This window comes from Pongo pygmaeus, chromosome 2 (genome assembly GCF_028885625.2).
Source record: "Pongo pygmaeus isolate AG05252 chromosome 2, NHGRI_mPonPyg2-v2.0_pri, whole genome shotgun sequence".
Lineage (NCBI taxonomy): Eukaryota > Metazoa > Chordata > Mammalia > Primates > Hominidae > Pongo > Pongo pygmaeus.
Genome location: NC_085930.1, coordinates 98529406 through 98555275, shown reverse-complemented (window position 1 = coordinate 98555275; position 25870 = coordinate 98529406). Strand labels below are relative to the sequence as shown.

General features: G+C 42.6%; 1 protein-coding gene across 1 annotated transcript in view; it reads left to right on the top strand.

Annotated features, from left to right (window-relative positions):
* The window catches only part of CACNA2D3 (calcium voltage-gated channel auxiliary subunit alpha2delta 3), a 924385-nt gene that overhangs the window by 829187 nt on the left and 69328 nt on the right, over nt 1-25870 (top strand). Inside the window, exons 30-31 of the mRNA XM_054481187.2 lie at nt 10874-10936; nt 13944-14014. Coding sequence (XP_054337162.2) covers nt 10874-10936; nt 13944-14014 — 134 coding nt within the window. The remainder of the gene's footprint in view (nt 1-10873; nt 10937-13943; nt 14015-25870) is intronic.

Genomic DNA, 25870 nt, shown 5'->3' with positions numbered 1-25870 from the left:
AACTTCCCTTTTTGAAAAACTGTACAATTGTAGCATTAGGATACTTGTAAAAATGACACATCATAGGTGACCAATAAACATTTGCTGAGCAGATGGAAGCCTGTGTTCTTGGAGGACTTACTATGCACTAGGTACTATGCTCAGTACTTTACATGCACCCTCCCATTTAATCTTCTCAGCAACATTATGAAATACTTGGTGCTATCTCCATCTTTCAGATCAGAAAACAGACTCGGAGTGTTAGAAAGACTTTGTTCGAGGTCACACTGATAGCAAATGGCATAGTCTCTGATTCTCAAACTGGTGTCTTAACCTTTGGGCTAGTACCCCTTCCAGTGTACACAAGGTTAGTACTGCCATTTGTCACTCCCAGGCACCCTGCTCTTCCAATCTGTGACTGCCCAATTCCCATGGCCTGGGTTTGGGCTTTAACTTCAGGTATCTACCTGATCCACCTCTGTGACTAAGAATCAGACTTCTTTGAGTAATACGGAACCATCGGAATAGTTGCAGGAAGATGCCTTTTTTAAAACATCAACTTCCCTCTGTGCTCTCCACCCTGCCCTTTATTGCTGCATTTTTAAAAACAACCTCATCCCCAGATGTTTTGCCAAAGGTAGTTGTGGAGTAGGTGCTTACAAGTGTCTGTTTGAACTCCTAATTTCTTCAAGCTCTTCAACTTGTTAGTGCACCCTTGGGGCAGGGTGATGGATAGACATATTCTAAGACGTTGGGCTTAATTTGGGAGGAAAGGGTAGCACAGCGAGGGAAAGCTGAGAAAATAGTTCCCATTTCCTTTTATTGGACAGGCCATATGGAGAAGGGAATTGAATATTATTTATTGTAAAGTGATATGGAAAAAACAGTTCATCAGACTGGACTCTAGCTAATTCTGTCCTGATTTATCCATAAACCCAGCACTCTGACCCCCTAACTCTAGTGGGCTTACTGCACTGCACTCTACTTCTCAATAATAATTTAATCCAAGTGGTCATTGACAGGGAAGTCTGTTTAGAAAGTCATCTTGTCACTCAATTTGCCTTTTAATGTTTACAGTTAGACAAAGTAACAGCAATGTCTATAAGGAAAAAGTGGCCGGGCACGATGGCTCACACCTGTAATCCCAGCACTTTGGGAGGCCAAGGCAGGCAGATCATTTGACGTCAGGAGTTTGAGAGCAGCCTGGCCAACATGGTGAAATCCCGTCTTTACTAAAACTACAAAAATTAGCTAGGCATTGGGGTGTGCACGTGTAGTCTCAGCTACTCAGGAGGCTGAAGCAGGAGAATCACCTGAACCTGGGAGGCAGAGGTTGCAGTGAGCTAACATCACGTGCCACTGCACTCCAGCCTGGGCAACAGAGTGAGACTCCATCTAAAAAAAAAAAAAAAAATGCAGTGGCACCTTTCAGATTCAGTGACCAAGGTCTACATCAATGACACAGCACCCTGCCTTGGACTTGTAATTTTCCTCAGTGATTTGTAAATCCCAATGTTGACAGTACCTGTTTCTTGCTTAGTATGGTGCACGAGTCTTTATACTCAGTATGACCTTGAAATTCAAAATTAGCCATAAACAAGTATGGTAAGGCATCTTCTCTGCTGCCAAATTTCTGTCCTGGAATCTTAATATAAGAGGGAAAAGTTGATTTAAATAGTGTTAAATAGAAGCATGGTATAAGAAATAAATACCAACTGGTACTCAGTGTAGAAGAAATAAATGCTGTTCCCCAGCCCATGCATGGGAAACGTGCCTACTTTGCTGGGGAAGATGTGAGGCCCAGGCCAGGCACAGTGGCTCATGCCTGTAATCCCAGCATTTAGGGAGGCCAAGGCAGGAGGATCACTTGAGGCCAGGAGTTCAAGACCAGCCTGGGCAACATGGTGAAACCCTGTCTCTATTTTAAAAATACACAACAATTAGCTGGGTGTGGTAGCATATGCCTGTGATCCCAGCTACTCAGGAGGCTGAGGCAGTAGAATCTCTTGAACCTGGGAGGCAGAGGTTGCAGTGAGCTAAGATCACGCCACCGCACTCCAGCCTGGGCAACAGAGTGAGACTTGGTCTCCAAAAAAAAAAAAAAAAAAGTGGCCCCCTTTGGTGGAAATGGAAGCTTAGGCGTGTTATCCTTCAGGAGCCCTGGCCAGTTCTCCGCCTTGTTCCTCTTCCCATCATTGTTTGCTAGGATGTAGAGCAATCTTACCAAAATGAGTGGTTCATCAAGGGTATTTTTAGACTCTAGCATATAATGGACATATGTTTTTCTTCCATAGATTATTCTGTAGCAAGTTGTGGAAATGGATAGAAAAATCCCCCTAAACTATGTCTTGGTTCAGATATTAGCTCAAGAATTGCTATGCCCAGGGAGTCTAGGAACCTATAATTGGGGTTGATACCACTTGACCAAACTGACCCAGACGTCAGTCACTTTTATTGTTTTTACTTGCTTTCGGCCACAATAATAACACCCCAGACACTTGGTACATTGATTTTTCTGCCATTTGTTGTGGTTTCCTTTGGTAGCAGGTGTCAGACAAGATCTGTCTTAGATATCCATAGAGATTAGATATAAATATAGGTATAGATATAGATACACACACACACACACACATTATATAAAAGGATTGCTTTTTTCAAACAAGGAAAGCTTTCCATGAGCAGCCAAAATCCCTAGACCCTAACTAACTGTGTCCTGCTGTCTTTTAGAAAGTAAGGGTGGGGGTCAGCCAGTAGGAGTGTGGGCTTTGGAGTCTCATAGCAATGGACTCAAGTCTCACTTGTGTGTGTGTGACCTTGGAGAAGACAACATCTCAGTTTTCTCTTCTTTCCAAGAGAAAAATTCCCTGCTTGATGCTGTGAAAAGTGAGGTTTGCATGAGTCGATGTCCTCCTGTAGCTGCCATCCTCCTTATTCTTCTTACATTCTTATTGTTACTATTATTAGTGAGAGTCATGTTTTATGAAAAACCTCTTTGTGTGATAGTTTTCATCTGGTATTCTCCCAAGGAGGCCACTCCCCTATTTTTGCAGCTTGGTTTTCCAAGTTCTGAGTTAAAACAGTGTTTGCCCCTGCTCCAGAGCTCTCAGCTCTGTTCCTTCCACACCAGAAGTGGGAGTGGGAGGGAGCAGGGCAGATGCCTGAGAAGTGAGTCTTCTGATCTCCCTTCTACTGGTGCTGGCTGTTATAAGGAGCATTATAAGGAGGGCCTCGTTCTAAGAAGAAAGGTCAGAAAAAGAACCAAATGTTTACAGCAAATAATAAAAAGTTATTTTGAATATTTTTCTCTAAATGAAGTGGAAAGTATGAAACTGTGTTTAATTTTTAAATAAATTTAGGTTATATTTGCAGTTGTACTCTAATTTTCCAAAGAAACAAATGGGGTTTAGGGGCCAGGAGTTTAGTGTTTCTGATGAGATGATAAAATAGCACAATATGAAATCCTTCACTTTACATTTGATTTTTCTCAGAATGACCACAAAAAGGGTAAAATATAGTAAAGAATTTGATCAGTTTTCCTAGGTACTTTTCTTAGTCCGTTTCTGTTGAAATTATTCTCTTTGGAAGTACGGCTCATGTTTTATTTGTAGCAAGTATTTTTTCATCTTTCTGCCTCTGACAGATTCTAATGTGCCAATGGCTTCCTGTGTGATTGGAGATGTTTAACATTACTTTCATGGACTTCATGAAATCTTGCCTCTTTGTCAAGATTTTCAAGTGACTTCATAATCTGTTTGCCTTGTACCTGTATTGCATTGCTCAATATTTACAGTATTAGGCAAACAAAAAGATATTGACCAAAGATGTAGGTCTAATAGCAAGAGTACTAATTAGTTAGAGATGTTGGCGAAGGGACTAAGTTTTAATTAGGAGTAGAGGTTATGATGATTTGTGGCATTATATGCAACTGTGGGGATTTGAATATTGACAGTATCTGAATATGGAGGCCACTTCTGTACTCAACATGTATTTACTGACTCGACAGAGGTTAGCTGCCCCTTGCTTCAGTGTCTATATCTGCAGAATGAGCATCATGATGTTACGGGAAAGGGATCCCAATCCAGACCCCAAGAGAGGGTTCTTGGACCTCACACAAGAAAGAATTCAGGGAAAGTCCACAGAGTAAACTGAAAACAAGTTTATTAAGAACGTAAAGGAATAAAAGAATGGCTGTTCCATAGGCACAGCAGCCTCGAGGGCTGCTGGTTGCCCATTTTTATCGTTATTTCTTGATGATATGCTAAACAATGCGTGGATTATTCATGCCTCTCCTTTTTAGACCATATAGGGTATCTTCCTGATGTTGCCATGGCATTTGTAAACTGTCATGGCACTTGTTGGAGTGTAGCAGTGAGGATGATCAGAGGTTACTCTCATCACCATCTATGTTTTGGTGGTTTTAGCCAGCTTCTTTACTGCATCCTGTTTATCAGCAAGATCTTTATGACCTGTATCTTGTGCTGACCTCCTAACTCATCCTGTGAAACAGAATGCCTTAACTGTCTGGGAATGCAGCCCGATAGGTCTCAGCCTCATTTTACCCAGCCCCTATTCAAGATGGAGTTGCTCTGGTTCAAACACCTCTAACATTTCCCCCCTCCCTTTTATACGAAAACCCTTAATCCTAAGGGTTGCAGAGGGATAAAGATGCATCTTCTGTAACTTCTTCATGCTGAATAGGGGCAATGCCATTCCTACCTAACTATTGGGTCTCTTGCATTCAGGGTAGAGAGGAGCTCAGTCAGAAAGCATTGGTATGGCAAGGGCCATTCATAACTCCAAGTTCTGACAAAAGATGATATCTAGAAGATTAAAAAGTGCTCAGTTTAAGAAAACATTTAGTAAGCTTGTCCAGCATTTCTACACAAAGAGTACAATAGCAATGTATTCCAAAACAGTAAAACAAATTAAGTAAAATTATCCCAAGTAAACTAAATAAGGCGTTCCATGAACTGGGCAACTATTGGAACCAAGCTGATATGAGGTTGCTAGCTGATTCTGATACATGCCCAGAATTAGAATATTGATCCAGATTTTTACATTACCCATCCCTCTTGTTTCTTCTGACAGCAGTCAAGAGATCACTGGTTGGTTCACAGGAATAAACAGGGTTGGCCTAAATTACAGAAAAAAACTTAAAATCAACTGATGAGACTAGAACTTAATAACAGGTATACCACAGTTCTTGAAACATGATTTTTCTTTCTTTAGTTTCCCATTTTTGCTAGAGACAAATCATAGACTAATTTGCTTTATTATACTTGGCCTGATTATTTGTATACAGTGCAGCAAGAATAATTATTTTTCACATAGGCTTTTAAATTTGTCTTTGATGAAATTTTGTTCCATAGAGGGAATCTCAGATAAGACTTTTTTTTAAAGCCAAGCCTAGCCATGGGTTTCTACCCCAAATACCTATGAGTTGAGTAAATTCTTCTCCTCTTGAGGTCCCAAGATAACTTGGGGCTCCTGGGCCTTTCAGAAGGTGACATTCTTTACTTACCACAGGTCAGGAACCCTGTACAGGGACTGTGTAGACAAGGTATGAGGCTAGTTTTTTTCAAGGGGCTCTTCTTGGCTCTCTAAGTCAAGTTTGATTCCTTAAATGTAAACACACCATTCCAGTCAAAGCCTTGGTAAAATAACCAGTTTCTCCAATTGTATCCTATTACAAAAGAAAACAGATTCTTACTGCATTTATGCAAATAACTATATTGCCATAAGTTAAGATACTCTCAAATAGTTTCCAAATTCTGGAGGAACCAGGTAGAGAGAAACAAATATTCTCTAAATTTTTTTCGCAGAAGTATAGTTTACTCAATTGTTAAAAGCTGTAAATAGCTCAAAAGAAAAGTTTTCTTGGCCCTGGAAAACAAAAAGGATCAGCAATGTTTTAAGCAAAAAAGTAAAAGAAAAAATATTACTTCAGTTTTTTATTAGTTCAGTTCATGCAGTTGACTCCTGTTCTGCTTGAACAGAACTCCTATTCTGTCATGAACATTTCAGCTCTCTGTGAGTCCTGAAAGTCTCTTCCTCTATTCTAATGTCACAATCTCCAACGTTATCAGAAACCTGCATTCAATAGCACCTGTCAGAGTTCTATAGTTGATTATAAACCATCTTTTGAAGAAGATTAAAACAAGACAACAATTGTCGGTGGGTGATAAAAAGTCTTAGGACAGCCACTATTAAAGCCACAATTGATAAGGAAATTTGGTTACTTCTGTGGCATCCAAATTTTACATAACAATTATGACTATTAATAACATACTCTAAGCCATGTTAGAATTATAGGAGCTTCTTATAATTTTGGAACACATACCAATAACACAACTATACAAATATATCCCAAAGAAAGCCAAACACTATTTCACATTTGATAATGCTTCCTGTTATGATTTTTATCCCAAATAAGCCAAGTTTTACCTTTGCATTAGTGTACTATTAATGTTAAATCCAATTCTTAATAAAACCTTATAAACAAATGTATTCAGTCTTAATCAGTTTGACCATAAGGTAAGATTTTCATAAGCCTTGTATAACCCTTTACATTTTTTTTGTGAAAGAGCAGGTCAGTGTTCTAAGAAAAACCTGTTGTGCTTTTATTCCAGTGTTTAATTTACAGAAAAACTGAATACTACCTCTTTAACTTTAGTCAATGTCCACACACAGAATTTCTCTTACAATTTATTTTTTACAAACCTTCCACAAGTCATTCAAACTTTTAGCTTTATCCTAACTTAAAACAGTCCTTTAACCCTTTAATCTAGGCAGAAAAAATCCACCTTCCAAAGTATATTCTACTTCTCTTACACACCTTGAGTGTAGAACGGTTTCCTTGGTAGTCTCAAATACATGTTACAGTGTTAACTCTTAGCAACTTTTACTTTTGGTAAAAACCTTGGTAAGTAAGGGATTTTAATTATGTACTAGGTGCCGAGCCTAGGGCACCATAAGGTCTGACTGTTTCCAGCATAACTAGAGGGCATGACTCTCCACATGTCCTCAGGCGTTATCTAGAATCTAATGCTGCAAAATAGGTAAGCTGAACAATTTTCAAAAATCAAAGAAGCAGTTTATGACCTTAAAATATTTAGCAAAGCTAATATCTGACTTGCATAATTTAGACCAAATGTTTACATTTTTGAAGATATTTTTATTCTATCAGTAAAACTATCTTTATTTCCCAAAGATTACTAAAGTCACCTGAACTAAAAGACATTACACTTTTTACTTTTCTGACAATATTTGATTTAAGCACCTATTATTTTTAAGCCAATGAATCAAAGCTCTTTTGTATTACACATACAACACATATAAATACACAGACACGCAGAAGATAAAGGACTCATTCCCTAAACCAGGAATTGAACCCTGAACCCATGCTGCTATTGTGAAAAGAGAAAGCATAGTCACATGGTTACAAGGTCAAGTTTCCAAGGACATACAAGACAATAGGGAAATGTCATCCAGTTTTTTTTTTTATTTTTTCAGGGATGTGCAGCAAAGTTTTTAACTGACCAGTTTGCTGTGCCCTCTTGAACAGCGGGCTTATGGGAGTCCTAGGCTCGCACTCTATCCTAGAGTACCCCTCTTTTATGACAGAACAATACAGAAAGACACACACAGCACACCAGATTCACTACAGTTTAAGACTAGCCTCACAAATCCTTTTTCCCATTTATCAAAACTTTACACAGGATTTTTACCTTACAGAGGATTTTTACCTAAACAGTGATTTTTACCATTCATTCAACCCATTGGGAGCGGGGGGGAGAGAAAGAAAGAGAGAAAAAGAGAGAGAGAGAGAGAGAGAAAGCAGGGGGTGGGGAGAGAGAGAAAAAGAGGCTGGAAGTCTGACTAGTAAGAAATTTTTACCCTTTTATTGGCATCCCAGGCTTCTGGGTTCCCTTTCCCTGAGTGGCCCTAGTGACCGGGCTGGCTGGACCACAGCCCTGGAAGCCAAGCTGCAACACAAAGGAAAATGATTTTCCATTCTGGCCAGAGCAAAATACATGTGACAAAACACAGACATTAGCCCCTTTGCTTAGCGCCCAGTATCAAACTGGCGAGGCTCATACTTGCCCTCCATTGGGTCCCATCATTGTTAATCCAACCTCTGACCAGGAGTTTCAGCTTGTTCTCTCTGGGCAAGATGGTGGCCCTGGGTAACAGAAAAGATAATAAAGGGAAAGGAGAGAGAGCAAAGCATTGCCTGTGGCAGGGTGGGGAAAGTGGAGCTCAGGGAGGCCAGAGAAAGATCCGCCTATTGCAGCGAAACTGAAAAGTTCAGGTGGCCACTTGTCGGTAGTGAAGGGATCTTTTCTGGCAGTCCCATCAGCTCTCAAGTTTCCCTTTTTAGGGGAAGGAAAAAGCTCCCCATGTCCTGTGGTCCTGTACATACCTTATCCTGTCACCCATAGCCCTTAGCAACAAGTGCAAGACAGATTAATCCAAAAAGAATAGTAGTTAACATTCCATAGTGCCAAACCCGTTCTTAGCTGAGAGGGACTTTACTGAGAGGAGCCTCTAACCCCCTAAATCCTAGGAATGACTCTAACCTTCCTAAGTTGAGCCTTGAACCCAAGTTTGATCAAGCATCCTTGCCTTTCATTAATAGGAGCCCACTCTGCTTTAGGAGAGACTCTAACTCCCCTAAGTTGGGTCTCTAACCCAGTCCCATCCTTTACCCAGGTAGATGTACCCCACTTACCCAAAGTCAGTCAACTGGTGCATGCAGATGATTTTCCTTTGGGTCGGGGGTCTCTTCAGTATCATCCATCTGGGATTCACCAGAAAGATGTTACTGGAAATGGGTCCTGATCCAGACCCCAAGAGAGGATTCTTGGATCTCATGTAAGAAAGAATTCAGGGCAAGTTTATAAAGTGAAAACAAGTTTGTTAGGAAAGTAAAGGGATTGAGAATGGCTACACTGTAGGCAGAGCATCCTTAAGGGCTGCTGGTTGCCCATTTTTATGGTTTTTTAAAAATTATAGGCTAAACAAGGGGTGGATTATTCATGCCTCTCCTTTTTAGACCAATAGGGTAACTTCTTGACATTGCCGTGACATTTGTATACTGTCATGGCACTGGTGGGAGTATAGCAGTGAAGATGACCAGAGGTCACACTCATCGCCACTTTGATTTTGGTGGGTTTTAGCCGGCTTCTTTACTGCAACCTGTTGTATCAGCAAGGTCTTTAAGACTTGGATCTTATGCCGACCTCCTGTCTCATCCTGTGACTTAGAATGCCTTAACTTTCTGGGAATGCAGCTCAACAGGTCTTAGCCTCATTTTCTCCAGCCTCTAAAGATGGAATTGCTCGGGGTCAAATGCTTCTGACAATGACATTCAGATCAGCAAGGATACAGTTGTCTGTTATGACCCAATGTAGACTAGGTTAAAGCTCATTGTAGTACTAGTATAATCTAAGGCACTGCTGTCCAAAAGAACTTTCCACAATGATAGAAATGTCCAAAAGTGTAGTCACTAACCAGAGGTAGCTGTGGAACCCTTGAAATGTGACTTGTGCAACTAAGGAACTGAATTTTTAGTTGCATTAATTTTAATTAAGTTGAAATTAAATTTAAATTTATATAAGACTGGTGGCTACCATATTAGAAACACAGTTCTATGAGATTGCTTCCATAATGCTATCTCCTGACAATGGAGAAAGCTTATCAAGACTCCCTCCGGGACCAAGGTACTGTCCCTGAGGCCAAGAGCTTCTTCAAATAGCAAAGCTGTGAACAGGTTACTCAAGTAATTCATCTGATCCCTTTGTATAACCAGGAGAAGCTCTGCTGTTCACCAGAGCAGCCAACTCTTTTATAAGAGGTGCTAGCAGGGCTTTTAATTTTCTGTTGATTCTGCACAGTCACTGTCTAGTAATAAAGGACGGACCATTCTGACCAACTCACTGCTGCCCTTTTGTGCCTAACCAAAACCACCCCTGTGGATAGGCAAATGTCCCAGAAAACATCAGCCCCGTGGTGGCCTGGAGCTAGGCGGAATTTAGCTCAGAGTAAAGATATGTTACAAATTAAATGTTGCAGTTGGTATGTAAAGCTGCAATAAATAGAAACTGAGTTACATCAAGGACGGAATTAAACCTTAAGTTTAAACTCCACAGCACTGTAATTAAAACTTAGCCTGTAGCAAATCATTCACTTGAGATTAAAGTAGTGTGGGGGAAGCAGAGGTTTGGGCTTACCTTGCTTTCTACAATTTATAAGTCTGGGCTACCAAAAGCTAACAGCCCTGCCCCCAAATCCAGCTCCCAATTAAAAACACAGTTTGAAAACCTTTAGGAGGCCTGAGGGGCCGCTTTAAAGAAGTCTGCCCCTTCCCCCCGGCCTCAGTCTATGAACAAATTAAAAAATATTACCTGGTCCCCTGATGGTCCTCTGAGCTGACACGGTGTTTTCATTAATACATCATTAGAGTAATGACATTGTGCTGGCGTTTTGCTTTCAAAACAGCCTGCACTTCAACGGCCAATACAGGCTCGGGGGCTTCTGAGCACTTTGTTCCTGGGAAATATTATTCAGGTCATATAAAGAAAAAAAAAAAAAAGGAAGACAAACTATAATTCATCATTTTTTAATGCATATGCTTTTTATCCCAATCTGGATCATTCAAGACTTGTTCAGTGTTTTATTTTTGTTAGTTTTGCAAAGTAAACACCAGGGTTATCTTAACTATGGCCTTAAAGCCTAGAACCAGCAGGCTTTTGCAATTGCCTGAAAACAATTGCCTTCCAAAAAAATAAGTTTATCTCAGGTTGGAAGTGTGTCATTCTGTTTAAAAGCAGTGTGATGGCCCGAAGTTGAAGCTGTTTTTTTTTTGTTTTGTTTTGTTTTTTTAATTTTCTAGACTGTGAATTGTTACCTCATAGACAATAATGGATTTATTTTGGTGTCTGAAGACTACACACAGGTGAGTGAAAATTTTCTACCAACTCAAAGTAAGGAGCTCAGAATGTGCTTGGGTCAGGGGGAACAAATTATGGTGTTAAAACTTTGAGACAATGATCTTTATTTAGGAGGTAATAGCAGGAGATTATAAAACCTTATTTCCATCCCTCTAAGAACGCCACAGTCTGCTTCTCAGCAGGCCCCAAAGAGTTTCTACCTCCCAGTGGGGGATGCAGGGGGGTGACAGTGCCCAGGGTCTGTTCTCTCACTCATAAAATGTTCAATTTATAGAACTCTTAGCCAAAGAGTTGTCTGTGCTACATAAAGAACTTTTGCCTTGAGGGTGGGGTGCCTTAAATAGTTTGGGCAACTTTAAGGTTTTTTTCCTTCAGATATTTCATCTTCATATGTGTGCACACACATACACGTCTGTTTCTACATAATTATTGTTTATGGCTTTCATTCTGGTTTTTGCTTTTTAAAAATCAGTTATCTGAGTTCAAGGATTAACAGCTTGGGCTCTCAACACCAAGGGACCAGGGTCCAGAGATAGAAGAGGAATATTCTTCATTTGACTGCACCATGTGCAGTGTAGGGGTGGGAGGGAGAGAGATGAAAAGAAACCAAGGTGTGGGCTTGAGCACGGAAATCTCCACTCTGCCTGGAAATCAAAATAAGAGTTAAAGTCAATGGTACTGTAATAGAAAAACAAGTTTTTCCATTCAAATTTTCTGCATTAAAACTTTTCCTGCAATTAGAAATTACGTTAACGTATAAAAAAAGGTAAAATACAAACAAGTTCAACAGTGCATAAAATAAAGTAACACCATCAGAGGAGGAAGGTGGTTTCTGATGTTAGCTCTCTTCCTTAACTAGTTTTGGGATCATCAGCAAGTTCCTTAACTTGTCTAGACCTCTAGATAGGCTCTGTGCAATGAGGATGGTTGACTATATGAGATTTCTTCTAATTCAAATATTTGAGTATCCTAATACATTATAATAAAGTCTCTTTTAAATCATTTAAAATTCTTTAGTAGTCAGCAGTATGATAGGTTCACTGCTTAATCAATTAGTTAATTGTCCTTAAGTGTGGCTTCTTAGGGTCTGAAATGAATGGCTTGGTGATTTATAAACAGGGGCTCTAGGAAACTTGAGGAATTGTGCTTTCATTTCCTGTCTTATTTTATGAGAATGTTGTAGGATTTTCAGTGCACCTTGGTTGCACTATTGAGACTCAAAATGCCCATTCCCAGTCTCCTCTGATGCTGAGCATCACTAGACATGGGACAGTCGATGGACATTAGATAGGATGAATGGGCCCATGAAACAAAGCCAGTCCCTGAGACAGCAGGAAAGTCCTTTGGCCTATAGTAATATGCCCTGTTGGCTGGGAGGAGGAACATAGGCATTCAAGAATCTATGGAGCAAGAATACCAATTAGTTGCCCGGAGGGAGGAGCTCTAGTCTTCTGCTCTACTCATGTAGGGGTGAGATAGGAATGATCCCGGGGCTCAGGAAGGATGCAGTGGATGTCTTCCAGGGGTGAGTCCTGGACCAGCCAACAAATGATGGAAACAGTGACTCTGTTTCAGCCATGAGCAGCCATGGCCACTACAGATTCTCTGCTCTATGTCTCCATGGAATAAGCCTGCAATAGACCCAGTGAGCCTGCCAGCCTGCTCAGCCTGGGCTTGTTTGATGTTGTCTGACTTCCTATGCCCCAATTAGGATAATTCTTCATCTAACAACCAGTTTCATTGAAACTGGCATATTACACACACGAAATACAAATGTCCTTCTTGCTCCTAGTAGTAGTACACGCCCACAGAGTTGCAAAAGTTTCCAAGTTTCCCTGCAGTGAAAAAGGAAGTGCTCAATATTCAGTCAGAGAAATGTTGTTTCCTTTTTCCTCCTTTTCTCCCCCTTTACATTTTGCCAAAGTTCATATATATGTCTTGCTGCCTGAAAACTCCCAGGAGTGTGGTTGAGGTCATTCAGTTAGTTGCAATGGAATTGGGGTTTAGTTAATACAAAGCCTAAGGAATTTACATAATTTGGATTCTTATTGCAGTGCCCTCCACCCACCCACCCACTCACAAGCTACAAATCTTCAGAGTACCCAGAGTAGAGATGGGGCTTCTCTGCTGGTCAACACTGGTTCATTTCAGCATGTCGGCAGAAGGCCGTTGCTGCAGGCTCTGTTCCATGCACTGCATACGCCCTCCCCCATGGGATACCTTGCATGATAGTGGCTCCAGAAGTTCAGAGGGCATGCATGAGGATGTTAATTCTTTATTCCACCAAAGTTTGCAAATCTTGGCCAGCACCAAGAAGTAGACTTACAAAAACATCAGCCTGCTGGTGGGGAATGACTGCAAAGCTTCGAATGACCTTAAGACAGCCTCAGGTGTAGGGTAGGCCATTAGAAGTCTGATTGGCCATGCTGTCTCCTCAAGCGGCTGGATAGTCTTACTCTTGGTCAATATGTCAACTGCCTATGACAAAATGAAAGTGATCCTCAGAAAGTGATTCTGAGAAAGGATGGATTCTCAACTGCAGGAACTTTATAGGGCTGATGAAGTGGACTGCTGTATTTCCCGAAACAGGTCATCCAGGAATTATAAACAATTCTTTTTATTAGTGCTTAGGAAGCCTTCTCATAGCCTGTTTCTGCCGATATGAAGTAGTGTTTTAATCACAAGGGATTATGTGCAGATTACTACCTACTCCATCCAAGGGTAGTGGGGTATGTGTGTGTGCACATGTGTGTGCATGCATGTTTTAATTTCAGCATTCAGCATGGGTTACGCAGCCCCCTCCCATGTACTGTGGAAGCATTCACATCTGCTCACTAGTTTGCTGTGTAATCCCTTAACTTCTCATGACTGTTAAAACCTTTTCCACTTTCCTGAAAACCTGCCTTTTGCTCCTGTCAGTTCCAGGACACAGACTGTGTCCCTTTTCTTTTCTTCTCTCCTGTTTGGGCACATTATTTATCTACACCTCCTCATATGTCTTCTTCCCCATAGACTGGAGACTTTTTTGGTGAGATCGAGGGAGCTGTGATGAACAAATTGCTAACAATGGGCTCCTTTAAAAGGTAAGGGTTTTATGGTCCACTGCATTCACCCCAAAAGTTTTCCTAAATAAAATAAAACAAACCAAGGTCAAATAAAGCAAGCCCAGACTTGACCCCGTAGCTGGTTTTTACTTGTGCTCATGCTCCAAAAGATCCCTCTGAAATTCGATGCCTCTTGCACGAGTGTTAGAGTCTTAGAAACTCAGCTCACAATGAGTTTCCTGTTCACCCAGCAGAGCGTTTATTGGAGGCCAATATTGAAGTAGGAGGCTGCACTGTGATGTTATTGTGTCAGTCTGAAGCAAGTCACTGTGAAGAAGTAGGACAGGTTTTCACCTGGCCAGAAGGGTGGAGTGTATTTTGTCTCCCATTGATTAACCTGGGAAGCTTCCTAGAAATCTGGAACTTGGGGATGAAAGGTGGAATTTAGAGACTTCTTGATGTTGTTTTAAAAAATCAAGTGAAAATTCTCAAAATCCGCTCCTGATGGAGGTAAGTTTAAGTCTGCTTCTGGAAGAAAACCTAGATGGTGCCAAATTCCACAGGTGGCAGATACTGACTACTCTTCCAGGTGTAAGAACTCTCGCTGATCCTGAATAAAGCTTGTGTAGAGCAGCTTCCTTACAGCCCCATGTCCCTCATGGGCAGGCCAGCCATGCTCTTGGGAATACCTAAACTTCTGGGAAAAGCCATCATCCCATGAGATCAGGTGTTAGAATGTCTCCCTGGGGGTCGGTGCTGTCTCCCTTCGCTTGGCCTCCCAGGAAGAATGTTAGCCTTTGAAGTGGTGCTTTAATGGGCATATTTGATGCTGTTAAATATGTAATGGCAGGAAATCCATGGATGGCCCTCCAGCTTCCCTGAGAGATCCATTGCACATCGGTGGCCAGTGGGTAGGCAGGCCCCTGGTTTTTACTCCCCTGCAGCTGCATGGCTAGGAAATGTTAGCTCAGGAAATCAGACTTTTAAGCTAGTCAACAGGACCAACTGAGCACTTTGTTGAAAGCAGGGAATTCAAAAATGATGATCCAGTGTTTGAAATTCCATAGCTTGTTTGTGCCAGAAGGGAGGAAAAAAAAAGAAATGATATAAAAACCTGGCCTAGCGCCAGCACTACTGCAATCTCTGACACACTTGCTTGCTCTCAGGCCTGCCTGTAGCAGATTGTCCCCTCCTGCTCCCTTCCCTTCTAAAAAAAATTCAAGTACAGTTTTCTTCTTTGCCAGGAGTCATTGTACACATGCTTGAAAACTCTGCTTGGATCTGGGCTGGAGTGGCTATGGAGTTTTCCACCACTTCTTCAAGCTTCCTGCAGCAGCTCCTGGCCTGCCATCCACTGCACTACTGACTTTTCCTATCTTTATGTGGATGTGTGCATTTGTATCATGTTAACTTCTTTTCAACTTGGTGGGAGGAGGAGACAAAAGATGAGGAATAATCGCACACGTGTTTCTCATTTGAAAGCACATTTTTCAACTTCTTTAACAAACCTGTTTTTTCCTCTCCCTCTTGGATATTCCTTTCAAACTGTTTGGTGGGAGAAAGAGAAAGGCTGTAATGGAATTTTGAACCTCTAGTCTTCTCCTTCATGTGGGTGAAGTACAGTTGGCATGAATCTAGAACTTTCTTTTACTACAAGAGTAGCCAACATATTTGAGAAAAAGGAAGGGCTGGGAACTCAGTTATTACAGCAACTGCTGTCATCCAGGACCAAGTTGACAAACCTCCTGGGCTTCTTTGACAGGCCTCCTCACTAGGGCCAGTAGAGCATTGAGAGTTTGATTTTTGGAGTCAGACAGACTGGGGTCAAATCTAGGCTCTGACATTATCAGCTGCTTGATTTAGTCAGATTACCTCTCCAAACACTGGTTTCTCTACATGGAAAATGAAGATGACAATAATTACTTCCAAGGGTTGCTGTCAGAGCTAGTGAGATCATAATAAGCATAAAGTTCTTAGCACAGAACTTGGCACGTATGAAGAGCTCAATTAGTTGTGAGCTGCAGCCATGATTTTTGTTGTAGGTCTTTGCTCTGTCTTGAATTTGCTTTCCACTTGGCACCAGGTATTGCTTCATCTACATTTACACCTCTCCCTACAGGCTTCCTATGACACCATATGATGGGTCTCTGGTGTTGGAGGACCATAGTCCTTGCAATCACACATTCGTGCCCTTGCCTTCCCAGCATGCAGTGCTTGCTCAGAGCATAAGGTTGACAGTCCTGTCATTCAGAGAAGATCTATATTTCAGAAGCAGTGAAAGGATATAGTTGGCTGTAACTGACAGCACTCTGGGTCAGAAGTCATGCACCATATTGAATTGAGCCCACCCCCAAACATGGGTTACATGAGGCTGCGTTGCTCTGGTGCTGTGGTTAGCCCAGGTGAAACTCGAGATCAGTTTACTGTGCTGTCCCCGCATCTCAGCATCTTGGACAGTACTGGGCTGGCCCTCAGTTTCTTTATCTGATAGTCTTATACCCAGTCCTAAAGAAACAAATTTCAGGCTGGGTGCAGTGGCTCACGCCTGTAATCCCAGCACTCTGGGAGGCAGAGATGGGTGGATCACTTGAGGTCAGGAGTTCAAGACTAGCCGGGCCAACAAGGTGAAATGCTGTCTCTACTAAAAATACAAAAATTAGCTGGGCATGGTGGTGCATGCCCATAATCCTAGCTAATTGGGAGGCTGAGGCAGGAGAGTTGCTTGAACCTGGGAGGCGGAGATTGCAATAAGCCGAGGTCATGCTACTGCACTTCAGCCTGGGTGACAGAGCGAGACTCCATCTCAAACAAAAAAAAAAAAAAAAGGAAAAAGAAACAAGTTTCATGCACAAGAACTCCACAAACCATCTTCTCCAGAAAGACAGAGCTCCAAGAGGAGAGCACTACCTCCCTTCATAGCCTCCCCTTTGTTTCTCTCTCTTGGTCACTTTGCTGCCTCTCTCCAGGGAAGCAAGGTGATGCTTGTCTGGGTGACAGCAGACCTCTCCCCTGACCATTCTGACCACTCACCTCGTGACCCATTGGCTGTTCTACCTGACAGTGCCATGAGAGGGAAAGAACATCCACTTCTGGGTCTGTAGTGCAGGCAGAAGGAAAACCACTGATTTATGTGAACAAATTAACAACTTGAAAGAATTTTGAGAAAGTCTCACAGCAGCGTGTGAAACAGTCTAAGAGGCAGAATTGGCCACTCTTGGGCACTATAGTTGACTCCTTGACCTGACTCTAGCCAGCTTACGTATGACCTAGTATCCAGGATCCAACTCACAGACCAATAGGTTCAGCAGCATGACAGTAATAATCATGGCTGCCTTCGCTGAGCACCCACCAGACTCCAGGCTTGGTTGTCCTTGACAGATCTTACCTCTTTGCAGGCTTTCCAATAACTCTGAGACAGGCATAAATAGGACCAGTTGCACAATTTGCAGGGCCCAGTGCAGAATAAAAATGTGGGGCCCCGTGTTCAAAAAGTGTCGAGTATTTTTTTTTTTTTTTTTTTTTTTTGCGACAGAGTCTTGTTCTGTTGCCCAGGCTGGAGTGCAGTGGTGCAATCTCTGCTCACTGCAACCACCGCCTCCTTCTGGGTTCAAGCGATTCTTCTGCCTCAGCCTCCCGAGTAGCTGGGACTACAGGTGCACACCACCATGCCCAGCTAATTTTTGTATTTTTAGTAGAGACGGGGTTTCACCATGTTGGTTTGGCTGGTCTTGGACTCCTGACCTCAGCTGATCCCGCCAACTTGACCTCCCAAAGTGCCAGGATTACAGGTGTGAGTCACCATGCCCGGCCTCTTGCAACTATGAAGAGAAAATCTAGTCTCAAAATCCTTTCATTAGAATTTGTTTACCCCTGGTAATGCAAATTCAATGTTGTCATGTATCTAGGGAAAAGGGGGAAAATACAGCCTGTCATAGGAGTCTTCTTCTTTCAAGGTTCGTGACAGGGCCTTTGTGATACTCTGGACTTGAAATAAGAAGACTTCAGGTTAAGCACAAGATTCTCCACTGTGTGGCCATGGACAGTGTCTTCAGCCTTTCTGAGCCTGTTTCTTCATTACCAAAATAGGGACCTCAATGGATTTTCTGAGAATTAACTAAAATACAATATGTTAAAATGCTTTTCAAATTGCAAAGCCATTGCAAACAGGAGATAAGAATACCTTTTGAGTAGAGTTCCATATGTCTGAGTTCTTCTTATTTGCCAGTTTTCTCCTGTTTTGTTTTGTTTGTTTGTCTTATTTTATCACTAATAACCCCGAAAGGATAGTTACTACATAGCAGTTACCTTTACAGCACAGTGTTGGGGTGATTCATGGACCTGAACTCTCTTGTGCGTTAGCATCCCTGGGGACCTTTAAAAACACTCCCAAGTTCAAGCTGCAGCCCAAGAAATTGTATATTAAGTTGATTTGGGGATGGTGCCCAGGCACTTGTGCTCTTTAAAAGCTTCTCTGTGATTCTCATGTGCAGCCAGCGTCAAGACACCAGGTTAAAAGCATGGTAGCAGTCTAGCTACTATGCTCTTAGGAGTCACCTGATCTCTGCAACAAAATAGGATGAAAATAATTATTCATATACCTACAAGTGAGGGATATATGGAATGATATGTGAGTAACTGAGGTGTCCCCAGCTTGAAGGTGCATACATGCCTACAGCCCACCCTCCTGAACGTGGGCACTCAGCCTCCTTCCTGGATGTCTCCCATTGTGACCACAGGGGAAATCCCTGCAGGGCACAATCAGCTGGCACAAATGAATCATATCACAAAGTGAGAGCTCCTGGGGGTCCTCTCTGATCCACGACTTCTACCTTTCTCTGTTTCCTCTGTTCTTTCTCCTCTTTTTAGACTTCTAAGCAATGTCTGAATCCATCTCTTCCTAGAGGGAAGAGCCCCCAGCCCATCTTTTTGAGGTCAGCTTCTTGGATTATCTTCTTGTTCCTGCATCCTCCCCTTAGGGTTTGATGGGAGGGGCCCCCACCTTCAGTGTCTTTATGGTGCTTGTGTTAGTCCATTCTCACACTGCTGTAAAGAAATACCTAAACAACAAGAAAAAAAAAAAAAAAGAAAGAAAAAAGCGATACCTGAGACTGGGTAATTTACAAAGAAAAGAGGTTTGATTGACTCACAGTTCCACAGGCTGTACAGGAAGCATGGCTGGGGAGGCCTCAGGAAACTTACAACCATCACGGATGGTGAAGGAGAAGCAGGCATGTCTTCACATGGCTGAAGCAGGAGGAAGAGGGAGGAAGGGATGTGCTAAACACTTTGAAACTACGAGATCTCGTGAGCACTCACTCACTATCACAAGAGCAGTACCAAGGGGGGAAATCTGCCCCCATGATGCAGTCACTTCCAATCTGCCCCCATGATCCAATCTCGGCCCCACCTCCAGCATTGGGGATTATTATAGTTCAACATGAGATTGGGGTGAGGACACAGATCCAAACCATATTAGCACTTTACTCTCCTAGAGGCCCCTGGGGGGCACTGGAACTACTGATGCTAGGGCAAAACACTAAGCATATAGACAGCAAGGATAACACTCTGGGTTAATCTCAGGTAGGGCACCTTGCTCCAGCAAAATATCTAGTAGATTGCTAGTAAGACATGAAAAAACAAAGGCTCTTCCACCGTTTTCCAATTCCTCTCCTCCCTTCCCCCTGTAAGTAATGTAATACTTCTTGCCTGAGTTCTGCGGAGCTGGGCACCAACCTGGACATGAAGTGCCATTTGTTACATAAGAGGCACAAATATGACTTTTAGGACATTTGAGCCAGGGAGACCAAAGGGAAAGTTGAAATGAGTTCAATATGGAGCCCAAGGAAAGAGCAAGAGCCTTCAAAAAACAGGTAAAGAAAGAAATCTTTACTGAAGGATGAAAATGTGGCTGTTATCAAATATCCAGAACTTGAAGGTTTACCCTGGGTTTTTTGCTTTTACCAACATCCTTGTGATTTCTGGAAAGACCAAAGGCTTTTCCCTCGTTCTTTGTCTATCTGATTATGCTCAAGGCCAGAAAGACCAATGGAGCACACCTGGCCCTTGGCTTGCCGGGAAATGGACTGCTCTCAAATAACTTGTTTTTGTTTTTGCTGTCGAGCCACCAATAGTGCCTATCTTTCATGGCCATTGTCTTGTCTGTCTCTCTCTCTCTCTTTTTTTTTTTTTTTTTTGGTTGCAACTGCTAGTGTGTGTGTGTGTGTGTGTGTGGTTTTGCTTGGTTTTTCTTGTTGATATTTCTGCTGTGCTTGGTGTAACACGCTTGAGCTTTTACCCGTCCAAGGCCATTCATATTTTCCCTATGGGATCTGGCAAATGTCCTTGTCGCTGCACCCCACAAATGTTCATTAACATGGCTGGCTTGTGTGGAATTCCCTGTGGCAGCTTCTTCTGCTATTTAAATCACCTTTCTAAAAGGTGACACATCCAGGTAGAATCCAAGAGCTGTATCATTTCTACTCCTGTCTCTGTGTGGTGGGACTTGGGAGCTTTCCCTGTCTTTGGTAATCACATTACACTTCAGCGAGTGCCCTGGCCTTGGAGCGTAGAGAGTGTTAAAGGAGAATTCTGTTATGTTTGGATGGCTGCTCGCCTTTAATGCCGACTGCCCCGCTGATGTCTAATACTCAACAACTCATGGAATGAGTGTAATGGCTTCGTGGCTTCCTGCTGACCTGACCATGTCCTCAGAATTATGCTTTGTCAGAGGTGGCATTGAAGGGAACAAGGAGACAGATTGGCTTGGACAAGTATATTTCTGGGCCAAACTTTCTGGAATGCGGAGACATGGAGCTTCCAAAGAACCACTCTTTAAAATCCAAAAGCTGCTGCTTGAGCATCCCCAGTTACAGCAATAACAGTAACTGCCCTCATCTTCATCATCATGCAGTCTGTCTCACTTATTGAATGCTAACTATAGGCAAGGCATTATTCCAGGCAGGTAACATGCATTACCTTAATTAATTCCCATTGCAATTCCATGAAGTAACTACTATTATTATTTCCATTCGACAAACAAGGGACTAGAAGTGGAGGCTCCCAGCAACTTGTCAAGCTGTCTCACAGGCATGAATGAGAAGATAGAATTTGAATTCATGTCTCTCAGATTCCAGAGGATGTTCTCCTGATAACCATTCATGTCTTCTCCATAGTTGGAGCAGACTAGCATATCTTCTGCAGAGATTTTTCTTTTTACATTCATATTTGCTCTGCCTTAAGAGATAGTGAAAGAAAGTCTTTCTTTTTATTTATTTATTTTTTCTTGAGATGGAGTTTCGCTCTTGTCACCCAGGCTGGAGTGCAATGGTGCAATCTTGGCTTACTGCAACCTGCGCCTCCCGGATTCAAGTGATTTTCCTGCCTCCACCTCCTGAGTAGCTGGGATTACAGGCACCCGCCACCATGTCCAGTTAATTTCTGTATTTTTGGTAGAGACAGGGTTTTGCCATGTTGGTCAGGCTGGTTTGAACTCCTGACCTCAGGTGATCCAACTGCCTCCGCCTCCCAAAGTGCTGGGATTACACGTGTGAGCCACTGCACCTGGCCAAAGAAAGTCTTTTAATCAAACTTGGAGTCCAATGTATTAGTTAGAATTGGTCCAGCCACAAATAACAGGAAAATCCAAATTAACAGGGACTTAAAGAACATAGGAGGTTTTTTTTCATGTCTTATGGTAAGGAAGTCTAAAAATACTAATTTGGGACCCTCATGTTACAGACCCAGGACCACAACTTTTTCGTCTACCTTTCTCCAATATGGCTTTTAAGTTCAAGGTTACCTCATGGTTCAATGTAGCTGCTGAGCCCCACCCATCACATCTGCAATTCAGGCTTGCAAAAGAAGAGTTCAGGGAGTTCCAAAAGCTCCAAAAGGCCAAGTTTCAAATTACTTTTTAATAAATGCTTTAAATAAGATTTTTAATGTATTAAGCAGCCTCCCATACAATACTTGTGGTTAATCACTTGGCCTCACCTCGCTACAAAGGAACCTGGGAAATGTGCATATTGAAAAGTCAGAGTTCTGCTCACCAGAAGAGGAGAATAGTTATTGTGAAACTACTGATAGTCTCCACCACATCCAGCATGCCCCAGTTTGCTTCCAACTATACGAGTCCTCTGGCTTCCTCTGATAACCCCTTTGGAAATCCTTGAGTGATGGGGCTATATTCATAACTCTTCTCTTAGTCTCCCCTCCCCACAACATGCCCAATGCAGTCCTGAACACAAATTGCCATAGCCACCCTCTAACCACCTGTCCATGTGCCTGCCTGACCCCAGACACTGGAAGTAGGAACACTCAATAACACCTGTTGGGTTTTATGAATAATAATCATAACAGCAGTAATACCAACACTCAGAGGTACTAACATTTATTAAGCCTCAATGACATGCCCCACACTGCGAAGTGCAGTACAGGCATCATTGTGGTGCAGTTGCTATGAAATGTAGACCTGGCTTCACGAACGTGGCAGAGCCCAAGGATGCTCCCCCCAGAATCAGCTCTCCTGCTTCAAATGGGTTTTGCATTAACTCATTCCCAAAGCAGAATTCAGCTTTTTCCTTCTAAGAAGGCAAAAGAAATGTAATATTTTCTCTATTGAATTAATTGTGATTCTATTTTCCCCTTCAGTTTAATAAGTGAAGCTAATTTCCATGGGAGGGGCTGCGTGAATGGGCAAACCAGCTGGCAGCTAGGTGCATTTACTGGGCACCCATGAATTTGATCACTTGCCCCAGGAGCAAAGCAAATGCGGTTGGTAGAGCAACATCCGCTCTGAGTGGGGACAGGGACTGTCTTGATGCTGGAAGGTTGTTGGTCTCCCCAGGGCCACCTTCTTTCAGAGGACCCTCTCTTCTTGGCTCTGGGGCACTCACACTTGTTTATCAAATCAGTGCTGCTCTCCAGGACAATGGGAAACTCTGTTTATCCTTAAGGTTTGCAGGTGGCACCTCCTATTTGGTGAGTCCAGGAAGTACCCCTGAATGTGTCCAGACTGGTACTAAGCCCTGGGAGGATGTGTCTGGGTTTTAAAGTGGAACCAACCCAAATGCCCATCAATGATAGACTGGATAAAGAAAATGTGGCACATATACACCATGGAATACTATGCAGCCATATAAAAGGATGAGTTCATGTCCTGTGCAGGGACATGGATGAAGCTGGAAACCATCATTCTCAGCAAACTAACACAAGAACAGAAAACCAAACACTGCATGTTCTCACTCATAATTGGGAGTTGAACAATGAGAATACATGGACACAGGGAGGGGAATATCACACACCAGGGCCTGTCAGGGGGTGGAGGACTAGGGGAGGGAGAGCATTAGGAGAAATACCTAATGTAGATGATGGGTTGATGGGTGCAGCAAACCACCATGGCACATGTATACCTAGGTAACAAACCTGCACATTCTGCACATGTATCCCAGAACTTAAAGTATAACAAAACAAAAAATAAAATAAAGTCCAGTTCCTGCCTGCAAGCTACTTACAGTTAAGGTGAGAGGGGAAGAAACAACACAAGAAAATGCAAGTGAGGTATATCACATTCTAAAATTCATGGCTGTCAAACCTGTTTGCACATTAGAATTCCTTGGGGAGCTTAAAAAATAACTTATACCAAATCCCCACCCCAGACTAATGAAATACTACAGATAGGAGGTGAGATGCTCAGGTATCATCATGTATATAAAATTACTTTGGCCCGGCTCAGTGACTGATGCCTGTAATCCCAGCACTTTGGGAGGCCGAGGTTGGGGAAGTGCTTGAGCTCAGGAGTTCAAGACCAGCTTGGGCAACCACATCCAGCATGTGAGACCTCATCTCTACCAAAAAAAAAAAAAAATTAGCTAGGTGTGGTGACATGCACCTGTAGTCCTAGCTATCCAGGAGGCTGAGGCAGGAGGATCGCTTGAACTGAGGAGTTGAAGGCTACAGTGAGCTATGTGCCACTGCACTGAAGCCTGGGTGACAGAACAATACCCCATCTTTCAAAAGAGAAAAGGAAAGAAAATTTATTTGAAGTTCCCCAGGTGATTCTAAAGGGCACCCAAAGTTGAGAATCACTGTTTTAAACAAATGCCAATGTGTATGCCTTAGGAATTGAGAGTGAGTTTACATCCCATTTTCCAGATTCTTCTGATGAGGCCTCATCAGAGGCCCAGGAGATCCCTAAGGAGCAAGATATCCCTCGGGAATTCATGTTTGGGAAGCAGTTTAAGTGTGCAGCTTTAAACTGTGAGACCTGGACCGATAATCCAGCCCCTTTGATTACTAGTGTGCTGATAATCTTGGACCTGTGACTTCATCTGTCTGAGACTTAGTTTCCCCTCATATAAAATATGACCATCAGAGATAATGTCAACACTGCTGACAGAAAGTAATCAATTCTTTTTTTTTTTTTTTTGAGATGGAGTCTTGCTCTATTGCCCATGCCCAGGCTGGAGTGCGATGGCACAATCTCAGTTCACTGCCACCTCCACCTCCTGGGTTCAAGCAATTCTTATGTCTTAGCCTGCCGAGTAGCTGGGACTATAGGTGCATGCCACCACGCCAGGCTAATTTATATTTTTAATAGAGATGGGATTTTGCCATGTTGGCCAGGCTGGTCTTGAACTCCTGACCTCAAGTGATCAGCCCACCTTGGCTTCTCAAAGTTGTGGGATTACAGGCATGAGCCACCACACCTGGCCTTTAATCAATTAATTCTTATGGTTACTGTTCTTCTTACCTGGGTAAGATGCTGATGGGATTAATATCTCAGTATCTACAAATTTGTTTCTCTTTATATTATCAGCACCTGTTGATGAAAGATATTGATTTGGTGCCAACAGACCCTCTGCTTAATCCACCAAATGAGTGACGCTTTCTTGTTGCTCCCCCTTCAGTGTTCAGCAGTGAACCCTGAGAGGTCCTGATAGCCTGTGTGAGGTTTATTCTTGGCTAATGATGGGTGCTCATTAGCTAAAGTTGGTTTTTGTTTTGTTTTGTTTTGTTTTTTGAGATGGAGTCTTGCTCTGTCGCCCAGGCTGGAGTGCAGTGGCGTGATCTCGACTCACTGAAAGCTCCATCTCCCAGGTTCACGCCATTCTCCTGCCTAAGCCTCCCGAGTAGCTGGGACTACAGGTGCCTGCTACCATGCCTGGCTAATTTTTTGTATTTTTAGTAGAGACAGGGTTTCACTATTTTAGCCAGGATGGTCTCGATCTCCTGACCTCGTGATCCTCCCACCTCGGCCTCCCAAAGTGCTGGGATTACAGGCATGAGCCACTGCGCCCGGCCAGCTAAAGTTGTTTAACTAATTTCCAGTTGGAGGGCTCAAAGGCAGTAGGACCAGGGTTTTGTAAATTCACTGCCTCTGCTGTGTTAGAGACACTGCACCCATCTTAAAGAACAGTGCCATCTCTGCAAGAAGTTGCTATGGGATGAGATGATGACTGATACGAGCAGGAGAGAAGGGAGAGCACATTTTGGATCTTCTATTAGCACTCCTATCAACAGGTTGAGCTTTCTACTTTCCTGGCTTTGTGAGATGTAAGCCTGTCCCATGGCGACAGTCTCTTTGTTAAGAATTTCCTATGTTCCTGCCCCATGCCTTTTCAATTGCAAGTTGAAAGCTGCCCCCAGAGGACACACTTTATAGCGCAACAAAGAAGACATGTTTTTACATGCTACCTTAGTGAGTCATTTTGCTTCTCAGACTTTTCAATTCGGAATTGCTTAATTATGTCCCATGATAGGTCTCTATGTCAAATGCCTCCCTTGTCCTGTTTTTAGGGCTGTATTTGCAGACATTAAGCTGTTTCAAGATTGTTTTTAGGCCAGTTGTTTAGCCAAAGTGAGCTAATTTGATGAATCATTACAAGAAAATTACCT